Source organism: Zonotrichia leucophrys, unplaced genomic scaffold, assembly GCF_028769735.1.
Source record: "Zonotrichia leucophrys gambelii isolate GWCS_2022_RI unplaced genomic scaffold, RI_Zleu_2.0 Scaffold_34_1600103, whole genome shotgun sequence".
Taxonomy (NCBI): domain Eukaryota; kingdom Metazoa; phylum Chordata; class Aves; order Passeriformes; family Passerellidae; genus Zonotrichia; species Zonotrichia leucophrys.
In genome coordinates this window covers 922,446-948,882 of record NW_026992239.1, presented here as the reverse complement: position 1 = coordinate 948,882, position 26,437 = coordinate 922,446, and the positions used below count along the sequence as shown (strand labels likewise).

The window sequence follows — 26,437 nt, the reverse complement described above, 5'->3', positions numbered from 1 at the left end:
AATCATTAAATCCTTAATTGGGATTAATTAATTCATCTTTATGAGCCGAGATTTGGCTTAAACACCTCAGAGATGGGCCTAGAACTGGGCCTGGAGCGCCAAAGGTTAAAACCAGGCCCGGGCCTAAGGCCAGGCCCCAAAAACCCCAAACCCAGGCAGGTTTAAATCAAATAACCACAAAAAAACCCCCAAATCTGGGTTTAAACCCCAAAATCAGCGCCACGACCGAGATTTAGCCCCAAAGTTCCTCTAAACCCAGTTTAACCTCCCTCCCACTGAATCAAATTTTAAAATCCATTGCGGTTTTAACTCCTCCAACCCCACTTTAATCAAATTTAACCCCCAGACTGAGTATAACCGTCTAAACCAAATTTTAACCCCTCCAGCCTCTCCCCGGCCCGTCTGAACCCAGGTTTAACCTCATAAATCCAGTTTGAACCCAACAAACCTGATTTTAACCCAATAAATCTGGTTTCAACCCCCTCAAACCCAGTTTTAACGCAATAAATCCAGTTTTAACTGCCCAAACTCTATTTTAATCCCACTTTTAACCCTTTCAAGCCCGTTTCACCCCACAAACAGCACCCGAGGCCGCCCTGGGCTCAAGCGAATTTTCTTTATTTCTAAAAAGGGACAAAAACCCCGACACGGCCTGGGTGGGGGGAGGGGCGGGGTGGGGGTCGGGGCCGCCCCTCCCCCACTGCGGAAATTTGGGGAATTTTCGTCATTTTGGACCCCCAAAAACCCGGAAGGGACGAGAGCGGAAATTGGGGAAAAATGGGGGGAAATGGGGGTGGGGGAGGGGCGGGGAGGGACCCCCAAAATCCAGGAAAAAAACAAAAAAAGGGAAATTTTCATTTCTCACGGATTTTCGTGGGTTTGGGGTTTTTTAATTTTTTTTTCTTTTTTTTTTTTTGGTGTTTTTGTTTTATTTGAAAAAGGACCCGAAAAGCTCCGGCAGCGGCCCCTCCCCCACCCGGAAAAATCCCAAATTTGGGTTTTTTAATGGGGGGGGGGATGGGAAATGGGGGAGGGGAGGAGGGAGGAAAAATCCCCAAAATACCAAAGAAAAATGGGAAAAAAAACCCCAAAAACCCCAAAGGAACAAAATTTATAAAGGAAAAAAAAAAACCCTTAAAAATAAAATAAAAAATCCCAAATTCCCCTGAAATGCCCCAAAAATTAAACCCGAAAAGTCCCAAAATTCTCTCCAAGCATCCCCAAAATTCCCCCAAAATTCCCCCAAAATAAAGGGAAAAAACCCCAAAATTAAAGGAGAAAACCCCAATTTCGAGGCTCCATTAATTAACAGAGCCCCATTAATTAATGGAGGTCCCCTCTAATTAACGAACCATTAACGAAACAATGAGTTATCAATTAAGGGATTAATAAAGGGACCCCAATTAACAACAGGCCTGTTAATTAACCGAGGCCCCTATTAAAATAATTAATAATGAATTAAAATCCCCTCATTAACATCAATTAACGCCCCCTGAGGGGGGGGAGGGGAGGATTTGGGGTCCCCCCAGTGCCCAACCCCCCCCTTGTCCCTGGGAATTGCCCAAAATTCACCAAAATCTCCCCAAAATTCACCAAAATCCCCCCAAAATTCACAAATCCCATCGGACTCCCCCAACGCGCTCCCAAAGGGGGGGAGGGGCAGATTTTGGGGTTCCCCCCTCCCCTCCCCCACCTCCATCTCCTCCTTTTTTCCTTTTTTCCCTCTTTGTTTTTTTTTTTGCGCTTTTTTTTTTATACAATTACAACAAAATTCTTTCAACAAACTTTAAAAAAAAAAAAAATTTACATTTTTCCATCTTTTTTTTTCCTTTTTTTTTCCCCCCCCTTTTTTTAAATTTTTTTTTTGTTTTTTATTTTTTTCCTCTCTTTTCCCCTCCCCCTCCCCCCTTCCGTTGTTGTTTTTTCTTGGTTTTTTTTCCAGCCCCTCCCCCCTCCCCATTTTTGTTGTGGTTTTTTTTTTTTTTTTTTCCCTTTTTTTTTTTTTTTTCCCGCCCCCCCCCCCCCCCTGCCCCGCCCCCACCTCCCCAAATTTGCCCAAATTTTGGGGTTTTCGGGCCGGGGTTCACCGGTAGCCCTGGTAGCCGTAGTAGTTCCTGTAGTACCGGTCTCTGTCCTGGTAGTAATTCTGCCACTGGGGGAAATGGGGGAAAACTGGTTAAACTGGTTAAACTGGGAGGGCATGGAGAGCACCCCAAAATCCCCAAAATTCACCCCAAAATTCACCCCAAAAATCTCGAAATTCTGCCTAAAAAAAACCTCAAAGTTCCACCCAAAAATTCCATCCCAAAATGTCACCCCATGAAAGTTCCACCCAAAAATTCCACCCCAAAATTTCACCCAGAAATTCTTAAATTTTCCCCCCCAAAAAAATTCATTCTGATAAATCCCCAGATTTCACCCAAAACGTCCCCCCAAAATTCCCCACTCCAGTATTCCCCAAATTTAATCCCAAAAATCCCTAATTTTCATCCCAAAAATACCAATACTCCACCCCAAAGATCTCCAACTTCCACCCCAAAATTTCACCCTAAAAATCCCAAAGTTTCATCCCCAAATTTCACCCCAAATTCCCCAAAAATCCACCCTGCGACTCTCCACATTTCACCTTGAAATTCCAGCCCTAAATTCCCCCAAAATCCCCAAATTTCACCCCAAAAATCCCCGGATTTCACCCCAAAGTTCCTGTTTACAACCTGGAGTAACCCTGGCGTTAACCCCAGTTTAACCCGGATTTAATTCCAGTTTAACCCTGGTGTAACTCCCAATTTAACCCCGGTTTAGATCCCAGTTTAACCCTGATTTAACCCCAGTATAAATCCCAGTTTAACCCTGATTTAACCCCAGTTTAACCCCAGTATAAATCCCAGTTTAACTCTGATTTAACCCCAGTATAAATCCCAGTCTAACCCTGATTTAACCCCAATATAAATCCCAGTTTAACCCTGATTAACCCCAGTATAAATCCCAGTTTAACTCTGATTTAACCCCAGTATAAATCCCAGTTTAACTCTGATTTAACCCAGTATAAATCCCAGTATAACCCTGATTTAACCCCAGTATAAATCCCAGTTTAACCCTGATTTAGCCCCAGTTTAACCCCAGTGTAACTCCCAGTCTAACCCTGATTTAACCCCAGTTTAAATCCCAGTTTAACCCTGATTTAACCCCAGTTTAACCCCAGTATAAATCCAGTATAACCCGGTTTAACCCAGTAAAAATCCCAGTTTAACTCTGATTTAACCCAGTTTAACCACAGTATAAATCCCAGTTTAACTCTGATTTAACCCCAGTATAAATCCCAGTTTAACCCTGATTTAACCCCAGTTTAACCCCAGTTTAAATCCCAGTTTAACCCCAGTTTAACCCTGGTTCAGGCCCGGTGCAGGCCGCACCTCGCGGTTGTACTGCCGGTAGTAGTCGCGGTATCTGTTGTAGTTTAATCCAGGAATAAATCCCAGTTTAACCCCAGTTTAACCCCAGTATAAATCCCAGTTTAACCCTGATTTAACCCCAGTTTAACCCCAGTATAAATCCCAGTTTAACCCTGATTTAACCCCAGTATAAATCCCAGTATAACCCTGATTTAACCCCAGTTTAATCCAGGAGAATATCCCAGTTTAACCCTGATTTAACCCCAATATAAATCCCAGTATAACCCTGATTTAACCCCAATATAAATCCCAGTTTAACCCTGATTTAACCCCAATATAAGTCCCAGTATAACCCTGATTTAACCCCAGTTTAACCCTGATTTAACCCCAGTATAAATCCCAGTTTAACCCTGATTTAACCCCAGTTTAACCCCAGTATAAATCCCAGTTTAACCCTGATTTAACCCCAGTTTAAATCCCAGTTTAACCCCAGTCTAACCCCAGTTTATATCCCAGTCTAACCCAGTTTAGGCCGCACCTCGCGGTTGTACTGCCGGTAGCAGTCGTGGTATCTGTTGTAGTTTAACCCCAGTATAAACCCCAGTTTAACCCTGATTTAGCCCCAGTTTAACCCCGATTTAACCCTGATTTAACCCCAGTTTAACCCCAGTTTAGGCCGCACCTCGCGGTTGTACTGCCGGTAGTAGTTGCGGTATCTGTTGTAGTGACCCCGGTGTAACCCCGGTGTAACTCCCACTTTAACCCCAGTTTAAGCCCAGTATAAATCCCAGTTTAAATCCCAGTTTAACCCCGATTTAACCCCAGTTTAACCCCGGTGTAACTCCCACTTTAACCCCAGTTTAACACTGATTTAACCCCAGTTTAACCCCGGTTTAAGCCCCATCTCGCGGTTGTACTGCCGGTAGTAGTCGCGGTATCTGTTGTAATGACCCCGTTGTAACCCGGTGTAACTCCCACTTTAACCCTAGTTTAACCCCAGTATAAATCCCAGTTTAACCCTGATTTAACCCCAGTTTAACCCCAGTATAAATCCCAGTTTAACTCTGATTTAACCCCAGTTTAACCCCAGTTTAACCCCAGTTTAGGCCCCACCTCGCGGTTGTACTGCCGGTAGTAGTCGCGGTATCTGTTGTAGTTTAACCCCAGTATAAATCCCAGTTTAACCCCAGTTTAACCCCAGTATAACCCCGGTTTAACCCCAGTTTAACCCCAGTGTAAATCCCAGTTTAACCCCAGTTTAACCCCAGTATAAATCCCAATTTAACCCCGGTTTAACCCCAGTTTAGGCCCCACCTCGCGGTTGTACTGCCGGTAGTAGTCGCGGTATCTGTTGTAGTCGTAGTCGCGGCCGTAGAACCGATCGTCGTAGCCCCGGTAGCGCTCGTAGAAGTTCCGGTAGCCCTGGGGCCAGAACGGACCGGTCAGAACCAGTTAGGACCAGTATGGACCAGTATAGACCAGTATGGACCAGTTAGGACCAGTTCAGACAAGGACAAACCATGAAAGGATGGTAAAAACCCTTAAAAACCAGTAAAAACCCCAAATTTAAACCAGTAAAAACCAGCAACAAACCCGTTTAAAGCAGCTCAGTTCAAACCAGTTTAGACCCATTCAAACCAGTTCAGACCAGCTGACACCACATCAAAGCAGTTCAGAACTGTTTAAACTGGTCCAAAATGGTTTAAATCAGTCATCAAACCAGTCCAGACCATTTAAAACCACAGAAAACCAGTTTTAAACCAGTCCAAACCACCAAAATCCAGTTTAATCCACTTTAAATGAGTTCATGCCCTGAAACTGCCCCAGAACTGCCCAGAATAAGCAGGAAACAACAGGAAACAGCCAGGAAATGGTGAAAAAGTGGGAAAAGCCCCAAAAAATGCCCCACAAAATGCCCAACATCAGGCTGGAAATGCCCAAAAAATGCCCTGAAGTGAACCCAGAAATGCCAAGGAATTGGCCTGGAAGTTGGAAATGTCCCAGAAATGCCCCAAAAATGCCCAACATCAGGCTGGAAATGCCCTGAGTGACCCAAAAATGCCCAGGAATTTGGAAATGTCCCAGAAATGCCCAAAACGAGCCTGAAAAGGCCCCAGGAATGCCCTGAATGACCCCAAAACCACCCAAGAATTGGGAAATGCCTCAGAAATGCCAGAAAAATGCCCCAAAATTGTCCAAAAACTCAGCTGGAAACGCCCCAAAAATGCCCTGAATGACCCCAAAAATCACCAGAAGTCGGCCAGGGAGTGTCTGGACGTGGGAAATGCCCCAAAAATGCCCCAAAAAGCCCAGGAAATGCCCCAGAAGTGCCCGAACGTGGCTGGCAAGGCCCCAGGAAGGCCCCAGAAGGCCCCGGAAGGCCCCGGAAGGTCCTGGAAGGTTCTGGAAGGCCCCGGAAGGCCCCGGAAGGTCCCGGAAGGTTCCGGAAGGCCCCGGAAGGTTCCGGAAGGCCCCGGAAGGTCCCGGAAGGCCCCGGAATGCCCGGAAGGCCCCGGAAGGCCCCGGAAGGTTCCGGAAGGTCCCGGAAGGCCCCAGGAAGGTCCCGGAAGGCCCCGGAAGGCCCCGGAAGGTTCCGGAAGCCGCACTCACCCCGCGGTTGCCGGGCTGCCCCCAGTACTGCGGCTGCTGCTGGGCCCCGTAGACGCGGCTGTCGTAGCCCCGGCGCTGCCCCCCCACTGCGGGCGGGAACGGGACAGAACGGGTGAGAAACGGGGCAGGAACGGGCAGGGACGGGATGGGAATGGGGCAGGAACGGGTGAGAAACGGGTGAGAAACGGGGCAGGAATGGGGTGGGAACGGGGACTGGAACGGGACAGGAATGGGTGAGAAACGGGTGAGAAATGGGGCAGGAATGGGGCAGGAACGGGACAGGGACGGGATGGGAACGGGACAGGAATGGGGCAGGACCGGGGGCAAGAATGGGGCAGGAACGGGACAGGAATGGGTGAGAAACGGGTGAGAAACGGGGCAGGAGTGGGGCAGGAATGGGGCAGGAACGGGGCAGGAATGGGTGAGAAACGGGGCAGGAACGGGGCAGGAACGGGGCAGGAACGGGGCAGGAATGGGGCAGAAATGGGAACAGGAACGGGGCAGGAATGGGGCAGGAACGGGACAGGAACAGGTCAGAACAGGTTTTAACCCCATTTTTTCCCATTTTCCCCATTTTTCACCCCATTTCCCCCCCTGACCGTAGCCCTGGCCGCGGTTGCGGTTCTGCCGGTTGCGCTTGTTGCGGTTGTTGCGCCGGTTGCCATTTTAACCCCGTTTTTCCCCATTTTAACCCCGTTTTTCCCCATTTTCATGTATTTTATCCCCATTTCCCCCCTGACCGTAGCCCTGGCCGCGGTTGCGGTTCTGCCGGTTGCCATTTTAACCCCGTTTTACCCCATTTTAACCCCGTTTTTCCCCATTTTAACCCTGTTTTTTCCCCATTTTCATGTATTTTCTCCCCATTTCCCCCCTGACCGTAGCCCTGGCCGCGGTTGCGGTTCTGCCAGTTGCCATTTTAACCCCGTTTACCCCATTTCTATGCAGATTTTCCCCATTTTAACCCCGTTTTTCCCCATTTTAACCCCGTTTTTCCCCATTTTAACCCCGTTTTTTCCCATTTTCTCCCCATTTCCGCCCCTGACCGTAGCCCTGGCCGCGGTTGCGGTTCTGCCGGTTGCGCTTGTTGCGGTTGTTGCGCCGGTTGCCATTTTAACCCCGTTTTACCCCATTTTAACCCCGTTTTTTCCCCATTTTTACCCCGTTTTTTCCCATTTTTGTGTATTCTATCCCCATTCCTGCCCCCTGACCGTAGCCCTGGCCGCGGTTGCGGTTCTGCCGGTTGCGCTTGTTGCGGTTGTTGCGCCGGTTGCCGCGTTTCTCCGAGGGCGGCAGCTGCTTCCGCGCCTCCTCCTTCCAGCGCAGCACCAGCGGCGCCGCCTCGTCCCGGCCCAGCTCCCCGAACACGACCTCGTCCACGTACTCGCTCTTCTCGGGGAGGGAATAGTTGGCTGGAAAACGGGGAAAAAACGGCAAAATTTGGGTCAGAAATGGGGGGAAAAAACGGCAAAATTTGGGTCAGAAATGGGGGGAAAACGGCAAAATTTGGGTCAGAAATGGAGGGGAAAAACGGCAAAATTTGGGTCAGAAATGGGGAAAAAGAGCAAAATTTGGGTCAGAAACGGGGAAAAAAACGGCAAAATTTGGGTCAGAAACGGGGAAAAAACGGCAAAATTTGGGTCAGAAATGGGGGGGAAAAACGGCAAAATTTGGGTCAGAAACGGGGGGGAAAAACGGCAAAATTTGGGTCAGAAATGGGGGAAAAAAAAAATAAAAAAACGGCAAAATTTGGGTCAGAAATGGGGAAAAAACGGGAAAATTTGGGTCAGAAATGGGGGGAAAAAACGGCAAAATTTGGGTCAGAAATGGAGGGAAAAACGGCAAAATTTGGGTCAGAAATGGGGGGAAAAAACGGCAAAATTTGGGTCAGAAACAGGGAAAAAACGGCAAAATTTGGGTCAGAAACGGGGAAAAAAAATCACAAATTGGGGTTTGGGTCAGAAATGGGGGGGAAAAAACGGCAAAATTTGGGTCAGAAACGGGGAAAAAACGGCAAAATTTGGGTCAGAAATGGGGGGGAAAAACGGCAAAATTTGGGTCAGAAACGGGGGGAAAAACGGCAAAATTTGGGTCAGAAATGGGGGAAAAACGGCAAAATTTGGGTCAGAAATGGGGGGAAAAACAGCAAAATTTGGGTCAGAAACGGGGAAAAAACGGCAAAATTTGGGTCAGAAATGGGGGGAAAAACGGCAAAATTTGGGTCAGAAATGGGGGGAAAAACGGCAAAATTTGGGTCAGAAATGGAGGGGAAAAACGGCAAAATTTGGGTCAGAAATGGGGGGAAAAAACCGCAAAATTTGGGTCAGAAATGGGGAAAAAACGGCAAAATTTGGGTCAGAAATGGAGGGGAAAAAACGGCAAAATTTGGGTCAGAAACGGGGGGAAAAACGGCAAAATTTGGGTCAGAAATGGGGGGGAAAAACGGCAAAATTTGGGTCAGAAATGGGGGGAAAAAAGAGCAAAATTTGGGTCAGAAATGGGGGGAAAAAACGGCAAAATTTGGGTCAGAAATGGGGAAAAAAACGGCAAAATTTGGGTCAGAAACGGGGGGAAAAACGGCAAAATTTGGGTCAGAAATGGGGGAAAAAACGGCAAAATTTGGGTCAGAAACGGGGAAAAAACCGGCAAAATTTGGGTCAGAAACGGGGGGAAAAAACGGCAAAATTTGGGTCAGAAATGGGGGGAAAAAACGGCAAAATTTGGGTCAGAAATGGGGAAAAAGGGCAAAATTTGGGTCAGAAATGGAGGGAAAATGAGGAATTTACAGAGGGAAAATCGGTGCTGGGAGCTTTTCTCCCCCATTTCCCAATGGGATTTTTTGCCCATTTTTCGCTCCAATTTCCCCCATTTTTTCCCCTCACTCCCACGGATTTTTCCCCGCATTTTTCCCCCATTTTTGCCCCAATTTCCATGGATTTTTGCCCATTTCCCCCCATTTTCGCTCCAATTTCCCATTTTTTCCCCTATTTTCCCCTTCACTCCCATGGATTTCCTCCCCGATTTTTCCCCATCCGTTCTTGCCCATTTTCCATGGCATTTTTCCCCCCATTTCCCCCCATATTTTGCCCCAATTTCCCCCATTTTTTCCCCTCACCCCCATGGATTTTTCCCCACATTTTTCCCCCGTTTTTGCCCCAATTTCCCCCATTTTTTCCCCTCACCCCCATGTATTTTCCCCCACATTTTCCCCCTCATTTTCCCCACATTTCCCCCCATTTCCCCCCGTTTTGCCCACCTTTCATCTCGAGCATGACGCAGTCGGGGACGTCGTCGCCCTCGCGGAGGCGCCGCTGCTGCAGCCGCTGCTCCCACTCGGGCTCGGGCGGCACCACCACCACCACCTTCCTGCAGAAGCCCTTGAAGGCCGACAGCTTCCGCCGCTGCCCCGAGTTGTACACGTTGCACTGGGGGGAAGGAGGTTTGGGTAGAAAAAAGGGGGTTTGGGGAAAAAAATGGGGTTTGGGGGGGGAAAATTGCGATTTTGGGGAAAAAAAGGGGATTTAGGGAGGGAAAAATGGGATTTTGGGGAGGGGGAAATGGGGTTTTGGAGAAGAAAAAATGGGGTTTGGGGAGAAAAGGGGATTTGGAAGGGAAAATGGGATTTGGGGGGAAAAGATGGGAATTTGGGGGAAAAAGGGATTTGGGAAAAAAATGGGATTTGGGGAAAGAAATGGGGATTTAGGGAGGGAAAAATGGGATTTTGGAGGAGAAAAAATGGGGGTTTGGAGGAGAAAAATGGGGTTTGGGGGGAAAAAAATGGGGTTTGGGGAGGGAAAAAATGGGGTTTGGAGGGAAAAAATGGGGTTGGGGGGAAAAAATGGGGTTTGGGGGGAAAAAATGGGGTTTGGGGGGAAAAAATGGGGATTTAGGGAGGGAAAAATGGGATTATGGAGGGGGAAATGGGGGTTTGGGGGGGAAAAATGGGATTTTGGGGGAGGGGAAATGGGGTTTTGGAGAAGAAAAAATGGGGGTTTGGAGGAGAAAAAATGGGGGTTTGGAGGAGAAAAAATGGGGTTTGGGGGGAAAAGGAATTTTTGAGTAAAAAAATGGGGTTTGAGGAAAAAAAGAAAAAAAATGGGGTTTGGGGGGGGGAAATTGTGATTTTGGGGAAAAAAAAAGGGGATTTAGGGAGGGAAAAATGGGATTTTGGGGGAGGGGGAAATGGGGTTTTGGAGAAGAAAAAATGGGGGTTTGGGGGAAAAATGGGGTTTGGGGGGAAAAAATGGGGTTTGGGGGGAAAAAATGGGAATTTGGGGGGAAAGAAATGGGGATTTAGGGAGGGAAAAAATGGGATTTTGGGAGGGGGAAATGGAGTTTTGGAGGAGAAAAAATGGGGGTTTGGAGGGGAAAAGGGGATTTGGAAGGGAAAATGGGGTTTGGGGGGAAAAGATGGGAATTTGGGGGAAAATGGAATTTAGGAAAATAAAACGGGATTTGGGGAAAAAAATGGGGATTTAGGGAGGGAAAAATGGGATTTTGGGGGAGGGGGAAATGGAGTTTTGGAGGAGAAAAAATGGGGTTTGGGGAGAAAAGGGGATTTGGAAGGGAAATGGGGTTTGGAGGGAAAAAAATGGGGTTTCAGGAAAAAAATGGGGTTTGGGGAAAAAAAATGGGAATTTGGGGGAAAATGGGATTTGGGGAAAAAATGTGATTTTGGGGAAAAAAATGGGGATTTAGGGAGGGAAAAATGGGATTTTGGGGGAAGGGGGAAATGGGGTTTTGGAGGAGAAAAAATGGGGTTTGGGGAGAAAAGGGGATTTGGAAGGGAAAAAATGGGAATTTGGGGGAAAATGGGATTTAGGAAAAAAAAATGGGATTTGGGGAAAGAAATGGGGCCTTGAGGAGGAAAAATGGGGATTTGGGATCTGGATTGGGGATTTTTGGGGGCCTTTTCCTGGGATTTTTTGAGGTGGTTTCCCTGGATCTCTGGGCAGGTTTTCTGGGCAGGATTTCCCAGTTTTCCAACCCAGTTTTCTGCCACTTTTCCATCCTGATTTCGTGCCACTTTCCTCAGTTTCCCACCCCGATTTTGGGCAGGTTTTCCCTGGATTTCCAGCCCGCTTTCCCTGGATTTCCAGCCCGGTTTTCCCTGCATTTCCAGCCCGCTGTCCCTGGATGTCTGGGCAGGTTTTCCCTGGATTCCCAGCCCGCTTTCCCTGCATTCCCAGCCCGCTTTCCCCGGATCTCGGGGCCGTTTCCCGGTACCTGGTCGAGGATGAAGTTGCGGCGGGCGCGGGGCGCGATCTGCACCAGCTTGCTAAGGCACTGCGCCGCCTGCTGGGTCAGCAGCTCCCGGCTCTGGGCGTCCAGCTCCGGCTCCGGCTCCGGGCCCCGCGTCTGCAACGGGAATTTGGGATTGGGAACGGGGATTTGGGATTGGGAATTTGGGATTGGGAATGGGATTTTGGGATTGGGAACGGGAATTTGGGATTGGGAACGGGGATTTGGGATTGGGAACGGGGATTTGGGATTGGGGTCCAGCTCCTGCTCCGGCTCCGGGCCCCGCGTCTGCAACGGGAACGGCAATTTGGGATTGGGAACGGGAATTTGGGATTGGGAATGGTGGGAACGGGGATTTGGGATTGGGAACGGTGGGAACGGGGATTTGGGATTGGGAACGGCGGGAACGGGGATTTGGGATTGGGAACGGGGATTTGGGATTGGGGTCCAGCTCCTGCTCCGGCTCCGGGCCCCGCGTCTGCAACGGGAACGGGGATTTGGGATTGGGAACAGCGGGAACGGGGATTTGGGATTGGGAACGGTGGGAACGGGGATTTGGGATTGGGAACGGGGATTTGGGATTGGGAACGGGGATTTGGGATTGGGAACGGTGGGAACGGGGATTTGGGATTGGGAACGGTGGGAATGGGGATTTGGGATTGGGAACGGGGATTTGGGATTGGGAACGGTGGGAACGGGGATTTGGGATTGGGAACGGCGGGAACAGGGATTTGGGATTGGCAATGGTGGGAACGGGAATTTGGGATTGGGAACGGGGATTGGGGATTGGGAACGGGGATTTGGGATTGGGAACAGTGGGAACGGGCACCGGGACCAGGGGGAGAGCCAGGGTGGGGAGCCTGGGGCTGCCGGCAACTCAGAGCCCTGGAATCCCAGCCTGGAATTCCTGTTATTCACATCCATCCCAAAATCCCAGCCTGGAACTCCTGTTATTCACATCCATCCCAAAATCCCAGCCTGGAATTCCTGTTATTCACATCCATCCCAAAATCCCAGCCTGGAACTCCTGTTATTCCATCCTATCAATCCCATTATTCCTATTATTCACATCCCAGAAATCCCAGCCTGGAATTCTTGTTATTCTATCCTATCAATCCCATTATCTTCATCCTATTAATCCCATTATTTCTATTATTTCCACCCCAGAATTCTCATCTGTACCATTCCATTATTACATCCTATTAATCCCACTATCCCATCCTATCAATCCCATTATTCCCATTATTCCCACTCCAGAATTCCCATCCGTGCCCCTCCATTGTCCCATTAACCAACCCCATTATTCCCAGTCCATCCCACCATCTCCATCCCATTATCCCTTCCTATCAATTCCATCATTCCCATCCTATCAATCCCATTAATCCCATCCTATCAATCCCATTAATCCCATCCTATCAATTCCATCATTCCCATCCTATCAATTCCATTATCCCATCCTATCAATCCCATTAATCCCATCCTATCAATCCCATTATTCTCATTATTCCCACCCCAGTATTCCCATCCATGCCATCCCATTATTCCATCCCATCAATCCCAGTCCATCCCACCATTCCCACTCCCATTATCCCATCCTGTCAATCCCATTATTCCCACCCCAGAATTGCCATCTGTGCCATCCCGTTACCCCATTTTATCAATTCCATTATTTTCATCCTATTAATCCCATTACCCCATCCTATCAATCCCATTATTCCTGTTATTCCCACTCCAAAATTCCCATCTGTGCCATTCCATTATTCCATGCTATCAATCCCATTGGTTTCATCCTATCAATCCCATTATTCCCGTCTCATTATCCCATCCTATCAACCCCATTATTCCCATCCCATAACCCCATCCTATCACTCCCATTATTCTCATCTCATCCCGTTATTCCTGTTATTCCCACTCCAGAATTCCCATCTGTGCCATTCCATTATTCCATCCTATTAATCCCATTATTCCATCCTATCAACCCCATTCGTTTCATCCTATTAATCCCATTATTCCCATCCCATTAATCCCATTATTCCCATCCTATTAATCCCATTATTCCCATCCCATTAATCCCATTATTCCCATCCTATCAATCCCATTACTGCCATCCCATTATGCCGTTATCCCCAGTCTATCCCACCATTCCCATTATCTCACCCTACCAATCCCACAGATCCCAGGGACCCCCAATCCCAGGGACCCCCCAATCCCAGGGACCCCCCAATCCCAGGGATCCCCCAATCCCAGGGACCCCCCAATCCCAGGGACCCCCCAATCCCAGGGATCCCCCAATCCCAGGGATCCCCAATCCCAGGGACCCCCAAAACCCAGGGACCCCCAAACCCAGGGACCCCAATCCCAGGAACCCCCCAATCCCAGGGACCCCCCAATCCCAGGGACCCCCCAATCCCAGGGACCCCCCCAATCCCAGGGACCCCCCAATCCCAGGGACCCCCCAATCCCACAGACCCTGAGCTGGTGCAGGACGCGCTCGGTGCCCAGGATGTTGTGGGAATGTTTCTGTGCCCCCGATCCCACAGACCCCATCCATCCCACAGATCCCACAGATCCCACAATTCCCCCAATCCCAGGGACCCCCCATCCCACAGACCCTGAGCTGGTGCAGGACGCGCTCGGTGCCCAGGATGTTGTAGCGCTTGTCCCGGTTCTCCTGGGAATGTTTCTGTGCCCAGAGCGTCTTCCCCGAGCCCGGCAGCCCCACCATCAGCAGCACCTGCACGGACACAGGGACGGACGGATGGAGTTCCCGACGGGACACGGAATTCCAGAGGGGAGAGGGGAACGGGGCACAGGATTCCCAAAAGGCGATGGAATTCCTCAGGGGACAGAATTCCAAAGGGGAGAGGGGAGCGGGGATCAGGACTGGGATCCATTCCCAGGGAATGGGGCCCAGAATTCCCAGCAAATCAAGACTGGGATTCCCAGTGGGGCAGGGAATTCCCAGTGAATCCCGAGGGATCAACACTGAGATTCCCAGCAGATCCAGAGAAACAGGCACAGGATTCTGGGTGGAGCAGGGATGGGATTCCCAGCGGATCCAGGAAAAAGGGGCACTGGGATTCCCTGGGGATCAGGACTGGGATTCCCAGTGGATCCAGAGGAATTAACACCGGGATTCCCAGTGGATCCCAGCCTGGATTCCCAGTGGATCCACGCCCTCATTCCCAGCAAACCCAACCCTGGATCCCCAAGGAACCCCCGGGGACCCCTCAGGAATCCCCCAGACCCCCAGGGAACCCCCAGGGAGGATCCCCCTGGACCCTCACTCAGGAGGATCCCCCAGGAGGAACCTCCAGGACCCCCAAAACCCCCCCCCAGGACCCCTCCCCACCTCGCACTCCTCGGTGCTCCTGGGCCCCGGCGCCGTGCGCACCCGCTGCTCCCCAGGACCCCCCAAAGCCCCCCAGGACCCCCCGAACCCCCGCCCAGGACCCCGAAAACCCACCCAAATCCCCCCAGGATTCCCCACCTCGCACTCCTCGGTGCTGCGGGGCCCCGGCGCCGTGCGCACCCACTGCTCCACGGGGATCCCAAAAGCCCCCCAGGACCCCCCAGGACCCCCCAAACCCCCCAAAGCCCTCACCTCGCACTCCTCGGTGCTCCTGGGCCCCATGGCCATGTGGGGATCCCCCAGGACCCCCCAAACTCCCCAGGACCCCCCAAACCCACCCAAACCCCCCCAAAGCCCTCACCTCGCACTCCTCGGTGCTCCTGGGCCCCACGGCCGTGCGCACCCGCTGCTCCACGGGGATCCCAAAGCTCCCCAGGACCCCCCAAAGCCCCCCAAAGCCCCCCAAACCCCCCACGATTCCCCACCTCGCACTCCTCGGTGCTCCTGGGCCCCACGGCCGTGCGCACCCGCTGCTCCGCGGGGATCCCCCAGGACCCCCAAAGACCCCCCAGGACCCCCCAAAGCCCCCCAGGACCCCCACATTTCCCCACCTCGCACTCCTCGGTGCTGCGGGGCCCCGGCGCCGTGCGCACCCGCTGCTCCATGGGGACCCCCAAAGCCACCCAAACCCCCCAGGACCCCCCAAAGCTCCCCAGGACCCCCCAAACCCCCCCCCAGGACCCCCCAAACCCCCCCAGGACCCCCCAAACCCCCCAAAAGCCCCCCAAAGCCCCCACCTCGCACTCCTCGGTGCTCCGGGGCCCCGGCGCCGTGCGCACCCGCTGCTCCATGGGGATCCCCCAGGACCCCCCAAACCCACCCAGGACCCCCCAAACCCCCCCGGGACCCCCCAAACCCCCCCAAAGCCCTCACCTCACACTCCTCGGTGCTCCTGGGCCCCACGGCCGTGCGCACCCGCTGCTCCACGGGGATCCCAAAACCCCCCTTAGGCCCCCCCAAACCCCCCAAACCCGCCCAGGACCCCCAAAATCCCTCCAGGACCCCAAAACCCTCAGGACCCCCCGAATTCCCCACCTCGCACTCCTCGGTGCTCCTGGGCCCCGGTGCCGTGCGCACCCGCTGCTCCATGGGGACCCCCAAAGACCCCCAGGACCCCCCAAAGCCCTCACCTCGCACTCCTCGGTGCTGCGGGGCCCCGGCGCCGTGCGCACCCACTGCTCCATGGGGACCCCCAAACCCGCCCAGGACCCCCCAAACCCACCCAAACCCCCCCAAAGCCCTCACCTCGCACTCCTCGGTGCTCCTGGGCCCCACGGCCGTGCGCACCCGCTGCTCCACGGGGATCCCAAAGCCCCCAGGACCCCCCAAAGCCCCCAAACCCACCCAAACCCCCCCAAAGCCCCCACCTCGCACTCCTCGGTGCTCCTGGGCCCCGGCGCCGTGCGCACCCGCTGCTCCGCGGGGATCCCAAAAGCCCCCCAGGACCCCCCAAACTCCTCAGGACCCCCCAGGACCCCCCAAACCCGCCCAGGACCCCCCAAAGCCCCCCAGATCTCCTCACCTCACACTCCTCGGTGCTGCGGGGCCCCGGCGCCGTGCGCACCCGCTGCTCCACGGGGATCCCCAAACCCCCCAGGACCCCCAAATCCCCCTCAGACCCCCCAAATCCCCCCAAACCCCCCAGAATTCCCCACCTCGCACTCCTCGGTGCTCCGGGGCCCCGGCGCCGTGCGCACCCGCTGCTCCACAGGGATCCCAAAACCCCCCAAACCCCTCAGGACCCCCAGAACTGCCCACCTCGCACTCCTCGGTGCTCCTGGGCCCCGGCGCCGTGCGCACCCGCTGCTCCACGGGGATCCCCCAGGACCCCCCAAACCCACCCAGGACCCCCAAACCCCCCAGGACCCCCCAAACCCCCCCAGGACCCCCAAATCCCCCCACGATTCCCCACCTCGCACTCCTCGGTGCTCCTGGGCCCCGGCGCCGTGCGCACCCGCTGCTCCGCGGGCACCGCGTGGATGAAGACGAAGCCGTCGGGCACGGGCGCCAGCGGCTCCGGGCGCTGCCCGAAGTTGAGCTCGACGGCGCAGCCCTTGCACAGCACGTGCGGCAGCAGCGCCCGCGCCCCCAGCGCCGCCTTGGGCACCGTGAAGGCCGTGCCCAGCTCCTGCCCGTTCTTGGAGAACGACAGCGCCACCAGCTCCGCGCCCTCGAAGTCCTGGGGGCAAACACACAGCGCTCCCTTTTGTTCTGGGGTTTTTTCCTGAATTTTTGCCCATTTTTTCCTAATTTTTCTCCTTTTTATCCCATTTTTTTCCCTAAATTTTCTCCATTTCTTTCCTGATTTTTTTCCATTTTGTCCTGGTTTTTTCCTAATTTTTGCCCTTTTTTCCCTAACTTTTCTCCTTTTTATCCCATTTTTTTCTGAAATTTTCTCCATTTCTTTCCTGATTTTTCTTTCATTTTATCCTGGTTTTTTCCTAATTTTTGCCCATTTTTTCCTAACTTTTCTCCTTTTTATCCCATTTTTTTCCCTAAATTTTCTCCATTTCTTTCCTGATTTTTTTCCATTTTGTCCTGGTTTTTTCCTGAATTTTTGCCCATTTTTTCCTAACTTTTCTCCTTTTTATCCCATTTTTTTCCCTAAATTTTCTCCATTTCTTTCCTGATTTTTCTTCAATTTTATCCTGTTTTTTTCCTAATTTTTGCCCATTTTTTCCTAACTTTTCTCCTTTTTATCCCATTTTTTTCCCTAAATTTTCTCCATTTCTTTCCTGATTTTTTTCCATTTCGTCCTGGTTTTTTCCTAATTTTTTCCCTTTTTTTCCTAACTTTTCTCCTTTTTATCCCATTTTTTTCCCTAAATTTTCTCCATTTCTTTCCTGATTTTTCTTCCATTTTGTCCTGGTTTTTTCCTAATTTTTGCCCATTTTTCCCTAACTTTTCTCCTTTTTATCCCATTTTTTTCCCTAAATTTTCTCCATTTCTTTCCTGATTTTTTTTTTAATTTTTTCCTAATTTTTCTCCTTTTTATCCCATTTTTTTCCCTAAATTTTCTCCATTTCTTTCCTAATTTTTGCCCATTTTTCCCTAATTTTTCTCCTTTTTACCCCATTTTTTTCCCTAAATTTTCTCCATTTCTTTCCTGATTTTTCTTTCATTTTATCCTGGTTTTTTCCTAATTTTTGCCCATTTTTTCCTAATTTTTCTCCTTTTTATCCCATTTTTTTCCCTAAATTTTCTCCATTTCTTCCCTGATTTTTTTCCATTTCGTCCTGGTTTTTTCCTAATTTTTTCCCATTTTTTCCTAATTTTTCTCCTTTTTATCCCATTTTTTTCTGAAATTTTCTCCATTTCTTTCCTGATTTTTTTCCGTTTTGTCCTGGTTTTTTCCTAATTTTTTCCTAACTTTTCTCCTTTTTATCCCATTTTTTTCCCTAAATTTTCTCCATTTCTTTCCCGATTTTTTTCCATTTTGTCCTGGTTTTTTCCTAATTTTTGCCATTTTTTCCTATTTTTTCTCCTTTTTATCCCATTTTTTTCTGAAATTTTCTCCATTTCTTTCCTGATTTTTTTCCATTTTGTCCTGGTTTTTTCCTAATTTTTTCCCATTTTTTCCTAACTTTTCTCCTTTTTATCCCATTTTTTTCCCTAAATTTTCTCCATTTCTTTCCTGATTTTTCTTCCATTTTGTCCTGGTTTTTTCCTAATTTTTTCCCATTTTTTCCCCTGATTTTTCATGTTTTTTTCCTGATTTTTCCTGATTTTTCCCTTTTTTTCCCCGATTTTTCCAATTTTTTCCTGATTTTTTTCTAATTTTTCTCCTTTTGTTCCCCGATTTCTCATGGTTTTTTCCTGATTTTTCCCTTTTTTTTCTTATTTTTTCCCTAATTTTTCCTCGGTTTTTTCCTAATATTTCTCTGACTTTTTTTTTTCCTGATTTTTCTTTTTTTCTCCTTATTTCTCCCCCCTGATTATTCCCCTTTTTTCCTGATTTTTCCCTTTATTTTTTCCTGATTCTCCCCAGTTTATTCCTGATTTTCCCCTTTTTTTCCCCCCGTTTTCCCCTCCTTTTTTTTCCTGATTTTTCTTCTTTTCCTCCAATTATACCAGATTTTTCTAAATTTTTCCCAGTTTTTTCCTGATTTTCCCTCTTTTTCACCCATTTTTTCCCTAATTTCCCCGTTTTTATCCTGATTTTTTCCCCATTTTTTTTCCTGACTCTCCCAGACTTTTTCCTGATTTTCCCAGGTTTTTTCCTAAATTTCCCCATTTATTTCCCAATTTTCTCCTATTTTATTCCTTATTCTTCTCCTGGATTTTTCCCAGGATTTTCCCCCAGGATTTTTCCAGGTTTTTTCCCTGATTTCCCCCATTTTTCCCCTGTTTTTCCCCAGATTTTTCCAAATTTCCCCTTTTTTTCCTGATTTTAGGATTCCCCCAGGTTCCTCCCCACAGATCTCCTGATTTTCCAGGATTTTCCCATTTTTCCCATTTTTCCCCATTTTCCCCCTCACCGCGAAGCAGCCGATGACGTCGTTTTCTCCAAAACTTTCCCCAAACTCCTCAAATTTTCCATTTTCCACCTTCAGCCCCCGCCCATCGAAGCCGTAGGAAAATTCATCCTCCCCTGGATGGGGCAAAAAAGGAGATTTGGGGGCAAAAAAGGAGATTTTGGGGCAAAAAAGGAGATTTTGGGGCAAAAAGGGGGATTTGGGGGAAACAAAGGAGATTTTGGGGCTGGATTTGGGATCCAGGATTTGGGGATTTTGGGGGGATTTGGGATCCTGGATGGATTTTTGGGACCCTGGAGAGAATTTGGGTACAGATTTTGGGATCCTGGCTGGATTTTGGGGTGCATTTGAGGGGATTTGGGGCTGGATTTGGGATCTTTGATGAATTTTGGGGATCCTGACCTGGATTTGGGAGATCCTGAAGAGATTTTGGGATTCTGGGCTGGATTTTGGGCACATTTCAGGGGATTTGGGGCTGGATTTTGGGATTCTGGATGGATTTTGGGACCCTGGGCTGTATTTTGGGCACATTTCAGGGGGTTTGGGGCTGGATTTGGGGACCCTGGGCTGCATTTTGGGCACATTTCAGGGGGTTTGGGGCTGGATTTTGGGATTCTGGATGGATTTTGGGCACATTTCAGGGGATTTGGGGATCCTGGGCTGTATTTTGGGCACATTTCAGGGGATTTGGGGACCCTGGGCTGTATTTTGGGCACATTTCAGGGGATTTTGGGATTCTGGATGGATTTTGGGCACATTTCAGGGGATTTGGGGATCCTGAGCAGGATTTTGGGATTCTGGGCTGCGTTTTGGGCACATTTCAGGGGATTTTGGGACCCTGGGCTGCATTTTGGGCACATTTCAGGGGATTTTGGGATTCTGGATGGATTTTGGGCACATTTCAGGGGGTTTGGGGCTGGATTTTGGGATCCTGGATGGATTTTGGGATCCTGGATGGATTTTGGGCACATTTCAGGGGATTTGGGGCTGGATTTTGGGATCCTGGATGGATTTTGGGATCCTGGATGGATTTTGGGATCCTGGGCTGCATTCTGGGCACATTTCAGGGGTCTGGGGTCTCACCCAGCTGCGAGTGGGAGAAGTCCACGGACCAGCCCACCCGGAGCAGCGGCACCTCGGAGCTGCCCTCCTTCCCCGGCAGGTTCTGGGACACCTGCGGGCAAATTTGGGATCCAAAAAATCCGGGAATGGGGACGGGAAAGGGAAACAGCAGCAGGAGAAACCCCAAAAACCCCAAACAGAGCCAAAAACTGATAAAAGAGGCAGCAAAAAACCTCAAAGAGGCACCTGAAACCTCTCCAACTGCCCCAAAGTAGCTCTGGACTCCCGTGAAAAATCCTCAATACTCTCAAAAACCCCAAATCCCACCCCAAAACTCCCCAAACTCACCCAAAAATCCAACTAAACCTCCCCCAAATTCCCTTTTCTGCCCCTCTCTCTGCTCCCTGTACAACCACAGCTCCTCCAGGGATTCTTTTCCCATTTTTGCCCAGGTTTTTTCCCATTTTTGCCCCATTTTCTCCCCACCTTGGCCTGGAAGCAGACGCGGCCCTGGGTGACCCCGTGGGTGCTGTAGGACCCGGCCCTTTCCCCCCATTTTTCCCCTGGATTTTTGCCCATTTTTGCCCATTTCCCCCCCTGTTTTTTCCCCATTTTTTTGGCCATTTTTACCCCATTTTCCCCTGTTTCTTCCCCCTGTTTTTGCCCTTTTTCCCCCGTATTTCCACACCCACCTTGGCCTGGAAGCAGACCCGGCCTTGGGTGACCCCGTGGGTGCTGCGGGCCCCGGCCCTTTCCCCCCATTTTCCCCCTGTTTTTTCCCCATTTTTTTGCCCATTTCCCCCCAGTTTTTTGCCCATTTTCTCTCTGTTTTTTTCCCATTTTTCCCCCGTTTTTCCCCCAATTTCCACACCCACCTTGGCCTGGAAGCAGACGCGGCCCTGGGTGACCCCGTGGGTGCTGCAGGACCCGTCAGTTTGCCCCATTTTTCCCCATTTCCCCAGTTTTTTTCCCCTGTTTTTTTGCCCATTTCCCCCCTGGTTTTTTCCCCATTTTCCCCTGTTTTTTGCCCATTTTTCCCCCATTTTCCTCCCCACCTTGGCCTGGAAGCAGACCCATCTCTGGGTGATCCTGTGGGTGCTGTGGGCCCCGGCCCTTTCCCCCTGGTTTTGGCCATTTTTACCCCATTTCTTTTGCCCATTTCCCCCCTGTTTTTTCCCCATTTTTTTGCCCATTTCCCCCCTGTTTTTTCCCCCTTTTTTTGGCCATTTTCCCCCTGTTTTTTCCCCATTTTTTGCCCATTTCTCCCCTGTTTTTTTTGCCCATTTTCTCTCTGTTTTTTTCCCATTTTTCCCCCATTTTTCCCCCAATTTCCACACCCACCTTGGCCTGGAAGCAGACGCGGCCCTGGGTGACCCTGTGGGTGCTGCAGGACCCGGCCCTTTCCCCCTGGTTTTGCCCATTTTTTCCCCATTTTTGCCCATTTTCCCCCCTTTTTCCCCCATATCTCCACACCCACCTTGGCCTGGAAGCAGACCCGGCCCTGGGTGACCCCGTGGGTGCTGCAGGACCCGTCAGTTTGCCCCCATTTTTGGCCATTTCTCCCCCGTTTTTTCCCCATTTTTGCCCATTTCCCGTTGTTTTTCCCCCATATTTCCACACCCACCTTGGCCTGGAAGCAGACCCGGCCCTGGGTGACCCCGTGGGTGCTGCAGGACCCGTCAGTTTGCCCCCATTTTTGGCCATTTCTCCCCAGTTTTTTCCCCATTTTTCCCCCATTTTTCCCCATTTTCCCCCTGTTTTTCCCCGTTTTTCCCCCAATTTCCGTGCCCACCTTGGCCTGGAAGCAGACCCGGCCCTGGGTGACCCCGTGGGTGCTGCGGGCCCCGGCCCAGAGCCCCGGGAAGCGCTCGTGGAACAGCGGCTGCCCCCCGTAACGGTCCCGGCTGGCGCGGAACTGCAGGTCCGACGTGTCTGGGGGGGGAGGAACCTTCCAGAACAAACCCTCAACAAATCCCAACATTCCAGAACAAACCCTCAACAAATCCCAGCCCAAATCGGGACAAAAACCCAGAATTTATCCCAAAATCCCGGAATTTATCCCCAGGTCCGACGTGTCTGGGGGGGGAGAAACCTTCCAGAACAAACCCTCAACAAATCCCAACATTCCAGAACAAACCCTCAACAAATCCTCAACAAATCCCAACATTCCAGCCCAAATCTGGACAAAAATCCCAGAATTTATCCCAAAATCCCGGAATTTATCCCCAAGTCCGACGTGTCTGGGGGGGGAGGAACCTTCCAGAACAAACCCTCAACAAATCCTCAACAAATCCCAACATTACAGAACAAATCGGGACAAAAATCCCAGAATTTATCCCCAGGTCCGACGTGTCTGGGGGGGAGGAACCTTCCAGAACAAACCCTCAACAAATCCCAACATTCCAGAACAAACCCTCAACAAATCCCAGCCCAAATCGGGACAAAAACCCCAAAATCCCAGCAAAAATCCCGGCTCAAATCCCAGAAATCGGGACCAAAATCCCAGAATTTATCCCCAGGTCCGACGTGTCTGGGGGGGGAGGAACCTTCCAGAACAAATCCTCAACAAATCCCAGCATTCCAGAACAAACCCTCAACAAATCCCAACATTCCAGAACAAACCCTCAACAAATCCCAGCCCAAATCGGGACAAAAACCCCAAAATCACAGCAAAAATCCCGGCTCAAATCCCAGAAATCGGGACCAAAATCCCAGAATTTATCCCCAGGTCCGACGTGTCTGGGGGGGGAAGGAACCTTCCAGAACAAATCCCAAAATTCCAGCCCAAATCCCGGCTCAAGTCCCCCAAATCGGGACAAAAATCCCAGAATTTACCCCAAAATCCCAGAATTTATCCCAGAATTTATCCCAAAATTCCCAGAATTTATCCCAAAATCCCGGAATTTATCCCCAGGTCCGACGTGTCTGGGGTGGAAGGAACCTTCCAGAACAAACCCTCAACAAATCCCAACATTCCAGCCCAAATCGGGACAAAAGCCCCAGAATTTATCCCAAAATCCCGGAATTTATCCCAGGTTTTATCCCCAAAATCCGGGACTTTATCCTGGAATTTATCCCAAAAGGAATGTTCTGATTCATCCCAGAAATTCCCCCAAAAGTGTCCAGGATAACCAGAGTGATTTATCCAAAATTTCCCCAAAATTCCCCAAAGTTTCCCTCACAGGTGTCCAGGATCACCAGGGTGATTTGTGATTATCCCAAAAATCCCAAATTTCCCCAAAATTCCCAATTTCCCTCACAGGTGTCCAGGATCACCAGGGTGATTTGTGATTATCCCAAAAATCCCAAAATTCCCAATTTCCCTCACAGGTGTCCAGGATCACCAGGGTGATTTGTGATTATCCCAAAAATCCCAAAATTCCCCAAAATTCCCCAATTTCCCTCACAGGTGTCCAGGATCACCAGGGTGATTTGTGATTATCCCAAAAATCCCAAAACTCCCCAAAAATCCCAAAATTCCCAATTTCCCTCACAGGTGTCCAGGATCACCAGGGTGATTTATCCCAAAAATCCCAAATTCCCCCAAAATTCCCCAAAATGCCCCAAAATTCCCCATTTCCCTCACAGGTGTCCAGGATAACCAGAGTGATTTATCCCAAAAATCCCAAATTTCCCCAAAATTCCCAATTTCCCTCACAGGTGTCCAGGATCACCAGGGTGATTTGTGATTATCCCAAAAATCCCAAATTTCCCCAAAATTCCCCAAAATTCCCTCACAGGTGTCCAGGATCACCAGGGTGATTTGTGATTATCCCAAAAATCCCAAAATTCCCCAAAATTCCCCAAAATTCCCTCACAGGTGTCCAGGATCACCAGGGTGATTTGTGATTATCCCAAAAATCCCAAAATTCCCCAAAATTCCCAATTTCCCTCACAGGTGTCCAGGATCACCAGGGTCTCGTCCTCCTCCCCCTCCGGGGGCTCCTCCTCGGGCGGCGGCGGAGATTTGGATCTGGGGATGGAAATGAGGAAATTGGGAAAAATCCCAAAATTCTGGGGGTGGAAATGAGAAAATTGGGGAAAAATCCCAAAATTCTGGGGGTGGAAATGAGAAAATTGGGCAAAAATCCCAAAATTCTGGGGGTGGAAATCCCAATTTTCAGGACTCCCAAAATTCCAGGAAAGCCCAAAATGCTCAGGAATTCCCAGCTGGGAACTCCCTGATTTTGGGACCTCTCCATCCCCCCCAAAAATTCCCAAAAAATTCCCAAAATTCCCACTCAGCAGCTTTGGGAGCTTTTGGGATCTCTCCAGAAGTTCTGGGGTGATGTCAAACCCCAAAACCCGCAGAAAGAAAAAAAAAAAATTGCAAATATAATGAGGAAAAGCTTAGAAAAAGAATCAGGAAAAACTTGGAAAAGATCAGAAAACACTCTGAAAAAAATTGTAAAATATTCTGAAAAAAAACCAGAAAAAATTAGAAAGATGTCCAAAAAAAATTAGAAAGACATCAGAAGGCATTCCAAAAAAAATCAGAAATATTCTGGAAGGAAAACCAGGAAAAAAATCTAAAAAAATGCCAAAAATATTAGAAAAATATCTGAAAGAAATTAAAAAAAAATTAAAAAAATAGAGAAAAAAAAAATCAGAAAATAAAAAATCAGGAAAAATCAGAGAACGTTAAAAGAAAAACCAGGGAAAAAATTGGAAAAAAAATTAGAAAAAAATGCCAAAAAATCAGAAAAAAAATCAGAAAAAAATCAGAAAAAAATTAGAAAAAAATCAGAAAAAAATCCCGAAAAATTCTGAAAAAAATCAGAAAAATTTCCAAATAATTTTGCCAACCCCCAGGGCTCCCCAAACCCCCAAAAAGCCCAGAAATTGGAGTTTTGCCCCACCGGCTGTTGTAGGCCTCCTCACGGAACTCGTGCCAGGCCCGGCCGTGCTCGTCCTTCTCGTCCCGCAGCCGCTTCAGCCCCCGGCGCTCGGCCTCCGCCTTGGCCTTGTCCTCCTCCTCCCCTGCAACGGGAAACTCATGATTTTATATCAAAATTTATCCACCAGGGTTCCCATAACCAAAAGACAATCCAAAATATTCCACGGTGTTGTAAGGGGATCCTCCTGCTCGGCCTCGCCTTGGCCTTGTCCTCCTCCTCCCCTGCATGACAAAAATTCATGATTTCATTCAAAATATACGGTTTTATATCAAACGATTCAAAATATCCGGGTTTTATACAGGGTCCCTCCTGCTCGGCCTCCGCCTTGGCCTTGTCCTCCTCCTCCCCTGCAACGACAGAAATTAATATTTTATATCAAAATATACTGGTTTTATATCAAAATGCGGATTCCATATCAAAATATCCGGGTTTTATAAGGGGATCTCCTGCTCGGCCTCCGCCTTGGCCTTGTCCTCCTCCTCCCCTGCAACGACCAAAAATTCATGAATTTATATCAAAATGTACTGATTTCATATCAAAATTCCCCGATTTTATATCAAAATATCCGGGTTTTATATGGGGATCCTCCTGCTCGGCCTCCGCCTTGGCCTTGTCCTCCTCCTCCCCTGCAAGGATGAAATTTAATGATTTTATATCAAAATATACTGGTTTTATATCAAAATGTACTGGTTTTATATCAAAATATCCGGGTTTTATATGGAGACCCTCCTGCTCAGCCTCCGCCTTGGCCTTGTCCTCCTCCTCCCCTGCAAGGATGAAATTTAATGATTTTATATCAAAATTCCCTGATTTCATATCAAAATTCCCTGATTTTATATCAAAATATCCGGGTTTTATACAGGGGACCCTCCTGCTCGGCCTCCGCCTTGGCCTTGTCCTCCTCCTCCCCTGCAATGACCAAAAATTAATTATTTTATATCAAAATATCCGGGTTTTATATAGGAACACATTCCAAAATATTCGGGGTTTTATATGGGAACACATTCCAAAATATCCAGGTTTTATATGGGGATCCTCCTGCTCGGCCTCCGCCTTGGCCTTGTCCTCCTCCTCCCCTGCAACGTGAAATTAATGATTTTATATCAAAATTACTGATTTTATATCAAAATGTACTGATTTTATATCAAAATATCCGGGTTTTATACAGGGGATCCTCCTGCTCGGCCTCCGCCTTGGCCTTGTCCTCCTCCTCCCCTGCAATGCAAATTAGATTATTAAATAGTCAAAATAATTTTTATATCAAAATATCGGGTTTTATACAGGGATCCTCCTGCTCGGCCTGGCTTGTCCTCTCCTCCCTGCAAGTGAAATGTAATGATTTTATATCCA

The 26,437-nt window shown here is 49.3% G+C and overlaps 1 protein-coding gene across 2 annotated transcripts in view; it reads right to left on the bottom strand.

Annotated features, from left to right (window-relative positions):
* Positions 1-597: 597 nt before the first annotated feature.
* HNRNPUL2 (heterogeneous nuclear ribonucleoprotein U like 2) overlaps positions 598-26,437 on the bottom strand; it is a 29,787-nt gene continuing 3,947 nt past the window's right edge. Inside the window, exons 2-15 of one of the 2 annotated variants that reach the window (XM_064737023.1) lie at positions 25,049-25,169; positions 24,086-24,162; positions 21,982-22,121; positions 20,211-20,301; positions 19,131-19,243; positions 16,565-16,831; positions 13,852-13,974; positions 11,226-11,357; positions 9,256-9,424; positions 7,211-7,411; positions 6,003-6,088; positions 4,707-4,814; positions 2,042-2,152; positions 598-1,945 (exon numbers count right to left, since the gene is read on the bottom strand). In XM_064737023.1, coding sequence (XP_064593093.1) covers positions 2,084-2,152; positions 4,707-4,814; positions 6,003-6,088; positions 7,211-7,411; positions 9,256-9,424; positions 11,226-11,357; positions 13,852-13,974; positions 16,565-16,831; positions 19,131-19,243; positions 20,211-20,301; positions 21,982-22,121; positions 24,086-24,162; positions 25,049-25,169 — 1,697 coding nt within the window. In that variant the 3' untranslated portion in view covers positions 598-1,945; positions 2,042-2,083. Of the gene's footprint in view, positions 1,946-2,034; positions 2,153-4,706; positions 4,815-6,002; positions 6,089-7,210; positions 7,412-9,255; positions 9,425-11,225; positions 11,358-13,851; positions 13,975-16,564; positions 16,832-19,130; positions 19,244-20,210; positions 20,302-21,981; positions 22,122-24,085; positions 24,163-25,048; positions 25,170-26,437 lie in introns of those variants that run through there. The other variant, XM_064737022.1, reaches the window with a different exon arrangement.